The following is a 12,500-nucleotide window of genomic DNA, read 5'->3' on the forward strand; positions in this document are numbered from 1 at the left end:
CACCAGCCTCTCTGGGCAATGGTGACATTATCTACCTGAGGCATTAATCAAACACCCCTGACACCACCAGCTTAGAGATGTAGGGATCCTCAAATTTCACCCTACCATCGACCGAAATATTGCGATTGTGGTCATTATTCATGATTATAGGAGGTCTATTTTTGTTTATTTCTATTTCTCTTTCAAGTTAGAATCACAAAAATTTACTACGAAGCGTTCTTCAATTCTCCGCCCCCGACTCCCACAAGGCCTACACAAGCAAAACATTTCACCAGTGACATAAGTTGTTGACAACAAATTTTTTTTTTTTTTTTTTATTTTGTTCCTTTTTTCTCAAGTATCGTTTCGACAAAACATCTTTATGTCCTATATTTTTATATTACTATTGTTCATTGGTTTCATGAGTAAAAGTTAACCTATTGGCATTATTTACATTTACTGCCATTCTATGCAGAATTAGTCATGCTCTTACATGCATAGCCTCTATTTCCAAGCCCTTGAAATGCCCAAAACGGGAATGATTCAGTTCATAGTGACAATGACAGATATGATGGAATGACAAAAAAAAAAAAAAAATTTATGAAATGAATTTATATACTCTCTCTCTCTATATAATAGATACATATATAACAGTAAGTATATATATATATATATATATATATATATATATATATATATATATATATATATATATATATATTTATATAAATATATATATATATATATATATATATATATATAAATATATATATATATATATATATATATATATATATATATATATATATATATATATATATACATATAACAGATTTTGACGTAGGAAAAATCAATTTTTGGGTCCCTCCGGCAGCTTCCTGCTGTATAATATTTCTGCAAGTGATATTAAAGAGAATTGCTGTCAGGTATCACAGGGTTCTAACCCCCGGAACGATTATCCTAAGATATCGTGTATAATCAGGGACGTATCCGTAGATTACCATAGATATCTGCACCCCTACCAGACTTAACCCAGTCTAGGAATCTAAGGAGAAGGATAGGTAAGGAGCCGTTACATATCCTCTCCCCTCATAGTAATTTTCGTACCTGATGGAGCCATTCCACATAGCAGCATAACTACTGCGAAAGAGGCATCCGACGAGGCATCGGGAGGGACAACCTAACGGGTGGGCCATCAGGACGACATGGCTATCTCACCCAAAAATAGATTTTTCCTACGTCAAAATCGGTTTTTTTGGGCTCAAGCCCTGTCATCCTGATGGAAGTGTACCAGAGAATTACCCATGACTCGATAGGAAGCCTCAAAGAGAGAGGTCCCAATACCGAAATGCACTTACAGGATTACTCCGTCAAGGCATAGGTATCACTATATATCTCAGAACAGTTCAGAGGCAGTATTAACAAGCACGATGGTCTGACAAGGAGGCAAAAATGACCAAAGGACCGCCCTCTGCAATTGGAAAATCACCTGAGTCTAGTGTCGGGAACACTAAGGAACCCGAACCTGAAGGAGGCATCGTAGGTAAGGCGTATGGAACCAATACCTTCCAGGAGAATAAATCCAATTATGTTCAGGAAGGATAATAATGAGAAGGCACACTAAAGTTATTGCTGCTACGGTAATCATAAGTATAATAGTAGGGCGTAAAATTAAAAGCCATTTTACTCACAAGAATCAATGCCAAGGTTAAGGAGCAATCATCATTAACCACATATGTAAAATGTTTGTACAAAGTAAATACATCCCGTCCATACCCAGACATAAGGTAACAGGAGGGGACAAATACATGATATAAGGAACCGTAGGGAACTTATGACAAGATAAACCTGATCAATACATACATGATCACACATGTACAAAAAGGGGGGTAATCACCCAAACAAAATGAGATATAGCTTAATTAACATTTAGACAGTTAGGCTGTAACACTGAAGCGTCGAAGAGACACATGTGAACCGGAAAAGGAAATGAATAATTGCATTTTTCCTTTTTTCCTTGAAGCAAAAACCAACTGTTTACTCATTGCTAATAACAAGCTGGAGGAGTGCCCTAGGATGCACTGTGGGCTACGTCATTGCAGCGGGTTTGATAACACTTTCGCTGCCACCACAAAATGGCATATCTCCTCCAATTGCTTCAGATAATGCCCGAAGAAAACCCAAGTGGACTTCCAACCAGTATAAGCCTGCAGTCCCTCAAAGGACATATACTGGAAAAAGATCAAGGAGGAAGCCACTTCCCTAGGGTCGTGACCCGATGGCATGCTAGCCAGATTCACTCTTTGTATAAAGCAAGTAATTTTTTACTCTTAACTGTTTCAGAGACAAATCAGACCCCACTGTTTCCCTTTTAAACTAATGAACACCTAAACTGCACTGTTCTTAGTAAATACATATTTAAACACTGCACTGGACACAGGGAAAGATCACCTGGTAGGGGAATTATTTTCCATGGACCCCAACATTTAGAGGGAAGTTCATTCCTAGCTAGAAAAGCGGGATCAGGGTATAAATAAACCTCACCATTATTCACAAATTCAATGTGGCCCTTGTCTCTAGAAAGCGTCACAATGTCACTAACCCAAGCACCGGAGGACATTGCAATTAAAAAGATGACTTTCTGAGTGAGATCATGAATAGAAGCTGTTTGATTGTCTATGTCCGAAGTGAATTGCAAAACTTTGCCCAAAGACCAAGAGATATGTTTCAGCGGAGCCGATGGCCGCAGCCTTGCACAAGCCTTCAGAATTTTGTTGAGGAACTCAGAGATCAAGTCGATATCAAAGGCGTATATATAGTATAGGTCTAGTGAGTGCCGAAATGTACGACGAAATCAAGGAGGAAGCTTGACCTTAAACATGCAAAGCAAGCAGGAAACCTAAACAAAAATCCATAGCAATCGACCCTGGATTCTTGTATTTGACATCTTCGACCCATTTCGTTCATGATGTTGCATACTGAGTCATGGTGGTAGACGACTTATAGTTTCCGCAAATTCCCCCTTATCACATTGAATTTGAAACTTCTTTCCCGGGGCTAGGGCAAAAAAATCATGAGATGAAGGTTATCGACCCTGGATTCTTGTATTTGACATCTTCGACCCATTTCGTTCATGACGTTGCATACTGAGTCATGGTGGTAGACGACTTATAGTTTCCGCAAATTCCCACTTATCACATTGAATTTGAAACTTCTTTCCCAGGGCTAGGGCAAAAAAATCATGAGATGAAGGTTATTCGTTCTCCATGATGAAGCGTAAAGAATCTTTTGCTGTTCCTCCTGGGACAGAATCGGGTTGGCCACGGCACCAACTTGGTGTTCAAATCCTGGACGATGGGAAACCAGTTGCTCTTTGGCCACAGAGGAGCCACCAGAGCCACCGCCCCTTTGAAAGATCGAAGCTTTCCAGAACCTTCATGAAGAGATTGAACAGTGGAAACAGGTAAATCTTCATCCAACGATTCCCATCCAGGGACATCCCATCCATGCTCACTGCTGCTTGATCCACGTTTGGTGCTACATAGCAGGGAAGTATCTTGTTGAGATTCGTCGCAAACAGATCCACTTGAAGGCCAGGGTCTTGTTCTCCCTGAAGGTTGTTGATAGGTGCCAATCTTTCTTCTGTGCCAACGTAAAGACGGCTATCATTATGTGGTTTATTTGAGGAGACCTCGACCCTTGTCTGTGATGCAATGGACTATCACCTTGCTGTCGAAGACTAGACGGATATGAATGTTCTCCTTCAAGAGTAACTTCTTGAGGGACAAGAAGACTGCCATGGCCGCCAGAATATTAATGTGGAATTGTTGAAATTTCTGAGACCAACGGCCTTGCACTTTCTCGAGTGGGTTATGACTCCCCAAACCATCCAACGAGGCGTCCGTACGAAGTGTCACTACTGGAGAATTAAATTGCAACGGCACTGTCTGTGAAAGACTTTTGGCAGTGGACCACGGTCCAAGTTGCTTGCACAGTAAAACCGGAGTCTGCTTCTGATGGTTGCAAAGAGCTTTGGAGGCTCTCTGTTTCCAAACTTAGCTTGCATCCTTAAGTCGTACTTTGAGGACAGGGTTCATTACCGAGGTGAATTGTAAAGATCCTAGAACCCTTTCCTGGTGTCGCCTGGTGATCATCCCCGACTTGATCAAGGACCTGACTGATGTAGCTATTCCCTTTCTCTTGAAGGGAGGAATAGATAGGGAGTGAGACGAGGTTCCAACGAATCCCCAACCACTGGAAATCTTGAGCTGGGTCCAGTCTTGATTTCCCCAAGTTGTTCTGAAATCCAAGGGACTGAAGGAACCGTACAACTCGAGTGGCTGCTTCCAAGCGCTCCAGTGCCGAGGGAGCCCACACTAGCCAGTCATCCAGGAACGAGGCCTTTTTCCCGAAGTTGTTGTACGACTGCGTCGTGAAACCAAGGTAGGGGGATAAGTATCGACCTATCGAAAGATACCAATGAACGTCGGTAAGATCTATAGAGACGGTGAAAGCGTCTAGGTGTAATAAGGTACGTATCTGTGAAATAGGCAACATCCAGAACCTGTCGAACTGAACGAACATGTTTAGACCGGACAAGAAAAGAATAGTTCGAAGTATGCTCGAAACCTTCTTTGGCACACAAAATAGACAACCTTGAAATCTCATAGATCTCGTGCAACGGATAACTCTCCTCTTCAGACGGTCTTGTACATATTGTTCCAGATAAGGTGTTGTTTTGTGGAGGAATCTCCTGAGCTTTGGTGGCCTTTGTTTCCAATTCTAATCCAAGCCGTTGGAAATGACGCTTTGTGCCCAAGGATTGAAGGATCCAGAATCCTTGAACAAGGCCAGCCATCCCCCTACCGGGAGACCTTCAGTGTTTGTGTTGAGGACGTGAACCTCTTCCTCCTCTATCGTCTTGATGTCCACGACCCCTGGACTTGCCTCCTCTGTCAGGGCGGCCTCTGCCCCCTTTTTCTGTCTTGGGAAATTGAAAGGAAGACATCCTTTACTCATACACAGGGTTGAAGGCTGGGGTCTGTGTCACCACTTGTTAGGGCACGGCATGGGGAGGAGCAAACGACTTTCGATGATAGGTCAGTTTGCGAGACCTCTTGGGTTGTAGGCCTCTCCCAGGGGTGAACCTACTCATCAAGGAGATCCCCCACTTCTGAAAAGGCTCTTGTGCTCTGCGACAGCCTTACCCGTAACTTCTTTCACCACCATCTAAGGAAACAGGTCTTTTCCCCAGATGCTAGAGGTGATGAAACGTTTTGGCTCGTGGCAGATGGTAGCTGTGCAAAGTACATGCTCTCTACAGGTTCTATGGGCCTGAAAGGAAGCATAAGGCTCCTTCATAAGGGTGGCGAGATGAGTCTTCGCCAACAAGGAAAAGACTGAGACATCTGTAAAATTCCTGATCATCATTTCCATTAAGCCCTGCAGAGACATCGACATTGACAACCTTTCTCTGGCCTACAGCTCAGCCTTAAGAAGGTGTTTGGGAAGCCTGGGAAGCTTCTCATTAAATTGGCGGACAGCCGCATCCTTATCCAGTTTACCCTCAGCAAAAGTAAACTGGACATCGGTCCAGTGGTCGGCATCATGTGGTTACACAAATGAGACCACTTTGCACTCTTCCAAAGCTGGGAGAGGATTACCTCACGGATGGCTTTCTCCACTGCCGCGAAGCTCTTCGAGGCAAAGGGGAAGACCATTTTGTCCAGGGCAACGAAGGTGGCCAACCTCTTACCGAAGGCGCCAAGCTGTGTATTGATACACCCTGCCGTCTTCATCTCTTTCACTGACAGGTGTTGGCCCTTGTGTGTTCCAGGAAGATCGATTCCTTTGGGATGGCATCATCCCTCAACAGAACCCCCTCAGCTAGCCTCACGTAGCAAAAAGGGGTAGGCATCAATGTCAGCGTAAAAGTCCAGATACGCTACCGGTCTGGAACCCAGCCCTTCGCCAATGTAGAGGATGCTTCGTCAGCCTGTAGCTGGACCGTTGGGAGGCTTAAAGTAGCCCAAAACCGAATCAGGTGCTGCCTTCGGGAAGAGGATATCCGTCCACTTGTTGGAGGGGAGGTAAGGGGCCTCCGGATCCAAGTTCATCTTGAACCCTCTTACCTAGGTTCGAAGGGACCACGGGAAGAATACGCAGTCGTCATCAGATATCCTTCGAGACCCATCCGGCTAACAAACACTGCAATCCTGATGGTTCCAGTATAAGACTGGCCCCTTCATCCTCTGACACTTCGCATGTGGGCAGCAAGTATCGGGACCGCAAGGATGCCTCACAGTCCTGGCACAAATCTGCACTCTACAGTGCATCTCCGTCATAGGTACCGCCTGTAAGGAGAAAAATGTTTAAATGAGTTCTACATCCTCTAACAGTCACCAAAAGCTGAAAGAAATGGGTTATTAACATTCCATGCTGACAATTGAGGGAATAGTAATCCCCAAATTGTGTGTAAATGCAGTTGGTGAGAAAGGAGGAGATAAAGTACGAAATGTCCATTCCCCTATTGAACGACGTTAGATTGGTATTAATAGCCTCCTTAGAGTCAGCTGCTATACGCCCAAAGAGGGGGGGGGGTGCTCATGGAAAGAACCATCGCTCCTAAATCTCCGCAGAGGAATGGCCAATTAGAAGGCAACAGTATGGATACACTTAATAGTGTAAGCAATCAACGCATCGATCAATGAGCAAGAGTCTATAGCAATCTGAGAGCTATAACAACAGGTAGATAACCTCAATTAGGTAAGACCCGTGAGAGTGAACTAGCCTATAGAGTTATCACCCATCTATCCAATACACACCCTCAGAGGGAAATGGACAAATTGATAGAAAACCAATAACCACACGTAGTGTAGAAGACCTTTCGTAAAAGGAGTTCCCAGGCCCAGCATACATAAAGAAGCCTCAAAAGTTGACGGAGTAAGGCCTTTATGTTGATCTGTAGTTGAATTCACATAGTCAGTAGAGAACCCACCTTAGGTTACGTAAGGCGGTCTCAGATAAAAAGGACAGAAAGGGATGTGCCCTATAGGTACTGGTGTTGCCGGAAGTACCGGCAGCACCAGGGGGGTAACGGCATTGCCGCCAACATCTTATGTGCCTTAAGGCACTGTAACAGACATTCACTCCCATAGACTAGTACTAACCCCACCACCAGTAATGGCAATGGTGCCCAGGGGCGGCGGAGATAACCGGCAAGGGTTTCCGCAAAAAACACCATGCCAAAGGTGAAGGCCGTGTCGCCAGTGGGGGCAGTGCCATAAGTAGTGACGTACCGCCAGTACAGGTACTATAGGAGAGTATAGTGTGTCAATAGGTGGCAACAAAGACGTTAGGGACCGGCACTGCCGTCAGTCTGGCAGCTTACCCCCCCCCCCCCACCCAGGGAAAAGCATGCTGACGGCCATGGAAGGTCAGATCCCAGATGGAGCCAACCCCCATAAACAAACAATGCAAATACACGGCAGCATAATGATAAAGTACATACAATGTCAGTCCTGGAGAGGCTAGAATATAAAGAGAGGTGATGGCATGGAGTAGCTATACCCATGCACCATATGAGCATTCCCAAAACAATCCCCAGAACAGAGGCGACGGCAAGGAAGTCAGGCTCAGAAAGAAATCTGGGTTTAATCCAAGGGTTATCCCAACAAGGGAGAGACTCTAGACAGAGACACTCTAGGCCGTCACACCCTGAATCCTAGAAAAGGTTAGAAAGACTCTAAAACAAATGCCACGCCGTCAGAGACGGCAAAGCCAGTATAAGATAAATATTGGATGTCGCAGGTTGATCGAGAAATCTCAGAGGCTAGGAGGTAACGGCAGTGAAGGTAATTCAGCGCACCGACAAGTTGAGATCACCCTTCGTAAAGGGGAGCTCCAATGGACTGTGAAATAGCAGCACAGGTAAGTCGGCGCTTCGACACGTCGACAAGAGATCACCCTTCGCAAAGGGGAGCTCAAATGAACTGCGCAGTCCTAGCATGGGAGATCACGAGTGAATGCAACATGGCGGACCAACGTATTCGCCGATGAGGGCTAGGCTAAGCATATAGGATGATGCAGGTTGATCGAAAAATCTCAGAGGCTAGGAAGTAACGGCAGTACAGGTAAGTCGGCACACCGACATGTTGAGATCACCCTTCACAAAGGGGAGCTCCAGTAAATTGCACAGTCCTAGCATGGGCGATCATGAGTGTATGCAGCATGGCGGACCAATGGATTCGCCGACTAGGGCTAGGCTAAGCCTAATAGGTCGAAAAAACCGGGGATCGAAGGCAAGGGGGCTCAGTAAACTAGTATGACCAATGTAAAAACCCTCCTTCGGGCATAGGGGCTCAGTAAACTAGTATGACCGAGGTAAAAACCCTCTAAGGGTAAAATGGCCTCTGCAAACAAGTCCAACTAAAACCTACCATTCTCTAAGCTAGACTAGCCGGGATTGACACACACAAAACTTAAACTTAAAACTACATTAATGCGTGGTAAATGTATTCACAAAAACGAGCCCAAGGCATCGTAATGCTAAAATAAGGCTATCTAACATGATACTAGTGAAATAAGACTAAGAGAACACGAAATAAAAGGGCGGTCGGGTTCGCGACATGGCGCCCAATGGCTAGCTGGACTCGGAGCGCCTGGCTCCCTTATCATCTAAAAAATTTAAATAACCACTCACCAAGGGGATCTAATACAGAGACAGCTAATTCAAACGGTAAAAGAAGAGGGTAATCAACTTAGACGACGAAGAGGAAGCCATCATGAGAGGAACTACTCCAAAAAGGCTGAAAAGGCGCAATCGAAAAACTACGTACAAAATAGGAACACTGCGTACAAAGGAATAGCTCCATCAAGGATGAACAGTACTATGAGGGGAGAGGATATGTAACAGGTCCTCACCTATCCTTCTCCTTAGATTCCTAGACTGGGTTAAGTCTATTAGGGGTGCAGATATCTATGGTTATCTACGGATATGTCCTTGATTATATACAATATCTTAGGATAGTCGTTCTGGGGGTTAGAACCCTGTGATACCTGATGGTAATTCTCTTGCAATATCACTTGCAGAAATATTATACAGTAGGAAGCTGCTGGAGGGCCCTTCCATCAGGACGACATGGCTTGAGCCCAATATATATATATATATATATATATATATATATATATATATATATATATATATATATATATATATATATACATATATATATATATATATATATACACACACACACACACATATATATATATATATATATATATATATACAGTATATATATATATATATATATATATATATATATATATATATATATATATATATATATATATACATATATATATGTGTGTGTGTGTGTGTGTGTGTGTTTGTGTGTATGTATAATGTGAAGTCCACCATTCCTGTCAAGTTGTTTTATATCTTTCGACGGATATTTATCATGGAATTATTGCGGAATAACGGCCACTTCAATAAATATTCAAAAATTTTCTACAAACAAAATTGCAGTGCTTTACCGTACCTTAAACAGTAATTATACATTACAGAGAACTTCTTGTGGCAAGGGAAATAAATCAATATTTTCATTACATTTTTGTACAACGTAAAGTCAATTATTACTAACGAGTAGTGTTACATCTTTTTATTGTGGAATTATTACTGAATAGCATAGTCAATTAAATGAATATAAAGTTTTTTTTTATACATAAATCCACAATGTTTTAATATCATTATGTTTAGAGGGAAATAAAATGGTGAATAAAGCAAACTTTTGAAAAAAAAAAAATTCTGTAATCAGCAGTAAAACAAACAAGCAAATGTAGGTTATTACAGAGTAAGTGAGCAGGTATATCCGATGGTGACAAATATTAAAAACTTGAGTAGCAGATCCAAGGCGTTGTTGTGAAAGGGTTAAAGCTTTTGATGGACCTTGATGGTTATAAAGGTGAAGACCCAAATGGTATTTTTCCCTTGTTTTTTTATAAAGACTGCAGATTTCTTAACTCCAAAGTTATCGGTTATTTTCCGCAAGTTAGGAAGAAAAGGTTCTTTTAGCACTTGATGGAGAATTGGTAATGTCATTTAATTACGTAAAAAATTTTATAGTACTTTAAGCCCAATTCCCATAACTGCCTACCCTCTAAAGTCTTTGAATGTCTTTAGGGAAAACATCTAAATATGTTTGTTGAAGGTAATCATCTGTTCCCTTGTTTATAATTTGACCTTCGTGAAGGCCTTGAAGCATGAGATGCCCTTCTTACAATCTCAATGCTGTATAGAAATTCCTTGATTGTGGTCAGAGAGTTTGTATGATTGGCCTTGATTTTAGTGCTGCCTTTGACCATGTTAATAATAAGGGTCTTGTTTTCAAACTCTAACAGTTAGGTGTGGGTGGGTATTTTCTTAGCATCATTATTGGATGTTTAAGTAAATGAGGACTAAGTTTTTGTTGAAAGGCAAAATAGTAAGTTTAGGAATGTGATATTTGATGTTTATCAACTTCGTGTTCTCGGCCCACTACTTTTTAGACTATATACACGTCATGGAAATTGGCCTAGAAAAAGAGCTCGTTGCATATACAGATGAAGCTAATCTCTCTGCATCAATTCCATCTCCTGAATGTAGATCTGGGATGGCTGAATACCTTAATAGAAATCTAGCTAAAATTAGTGCATGATGCAAATTATTAAGTATGAAGAGAAACCCTAACAAAACTCAAAGTATGATTGTAAGTAGGTTACATAAGGATTTCTTTATTGATAATATTTCTTCAACTCTATGACTTAAAATTTTAGATGCAATTCCTGATAGCAAATTTACTTTTGAGAAACACATTTGGTTCTTCTCTTCTTGTGCACGAAAAACTTGTCTTATTGAGAAAGTCTTTTAAGATTTTCAGAGAAAGTGTTATAACTCTTTTATTCAGCCTTGTTTCGAGTATTGTTCTCCTGTCTAGTCTTCGGCTACTGAATCTCATCTTAATTTTCTGAACGGGAACTTACAGTAAATTAAATTTCTTATTCCAGATCTAGATATTAATCTCTGGCACTATCGTTCAGTTAAGATTGTTATGTATGTTGCATAAAATTTTTCATAATTCTGACCATCCTTTGTATTCACATCTTCCCGGAAAGTACTATTCTGTTCTTAAGGCTAGCTATGCAGCTAATTCTAATAGTCATGACTTCTCCATCATAAGGCTCAATACTACACAGTATTCTATAAGTTTTATTCCAGCTGTGATTAAGTTGTGGATAGATCTTGTTAACCAATCAGTGGAATTTTAAAAGTTCAGATTTTCAGAAAATGTTTTCATGTTGAATATGCTGACAAGTCTCTTTTTATAGTTTATAAGAAAGATCTATTTCAATATTGTTACTGTTTTCACAGTATTTCATATTAATTGTTCATTACTACTCTAGCATATTTATTCCAATGTTTCCTTTTCTCACTAAGCTATTTTTCCTTGCTGGATCCCTTGGGCCTACAACAGCATCATGCTTTTCCAAGTAAGTCTGCAACTTAGCTAGTAATAATAATAACAATAATAATTATAATAACAATAATAATAACAATAATAATTATAATAATAATAATAATACTACTAATAATAATAATAACAACAATAATAATGCAATATTACCAACTTTTATATATATATATATATATATATATATATATATATATATATATATATATATATATATATATATATATATATATATGTGTGTGTGTGTGTGTATACACATATACTGTATGTATATATATATATATATATATATATATATATATATATATATATATACATATATATATATATATATATATATATATATATATATATATATATATATATATATATATATATATATATATATCTTAGAAGTAAACATTAATTCTGAAAATCTCAATTTTCTCAACCTTTCAATTTCCAATTTTGTGCAACCAACTTATTTCATGTGTTTAACAAATAAAGTTATTATTACTAATTTTTCATTCTCAAGATACATTATTGAATTAACAGTGAATATCAAGTGTAATATTAAAAAATATGTTTATAATTTGGAATTTTAAAAGGACAACTCGCCTTACCTTTGTGTTCAATATCTGGAATATTCATCATCCCGGGTTCAATCTTGGGCATTGCAATTGCCATCTTTTCTCTTCTTGCAGCAGCAGCTTCATCTTGAGCCTAGAAGGAAGGAAAGTATTTATCCTATATTTCTAAGTTGCAAAAGTAATAAATATAAACTATATAATTATAGATTAATAATCATAATTATACACACCATGTTAATCATAAGGCCCTTGTTCCCAAACTAAAACACTTGATTTATATATAATCATAGATCCATATACCTATCTATAATCATATATACTGTATTAAACATGAGGCCCTTGTTTTCAAACTTAAACATTTGGGAATGGATGGGTCTTTTCTTAGCATTAATATTGAATGTTTAAGTAACAGAGAGCAAAACGTTATTGCTGATAGACATCA

General features: G+C 40.0%; 1 protein-coding gene across 8 annotated transcripts in view; it reads right to left on the bottom strand.

The window, feature by feature from the left end:
* The window catches only part of LOC137641352 (protein GOLM2-like), a 756,580-nt gene that overhangs the window by 233,702 nt on the left and 510,378 nt on the right, over positions 1 to 12,500 (bottom strand). For all 8 annotated transcript variants that reach the window (XM_068373821.1, XM_068373825.1, XM_068373823.1 and 5 more), the window contains one exon: positions 12,092 to 12,191. In XM_068373821.1, the coding sequence (XP_068229922.1) occupies positions 12,092 to 12,191 (100 nt within the window). The remainder of the gene's footprint in view (positions 1 to 12,091; positions 12,192 to 12,500) is intronic.

This window comes from Palaemon carinicauda, chromosome 5 (assembly GCF_036898095.1).
Source record: "Palaemon carinicauda isolate YSFRI2023 chromosome 5, ASM3689809v2, whole genome shotgun sequence".
Lineage (NCBI taxonomy): Eukaryota > Metazoa > Arthropoda > Malacostraca > Decapoda > Palaemonidae > Palaemon > Palaemon carinicauda.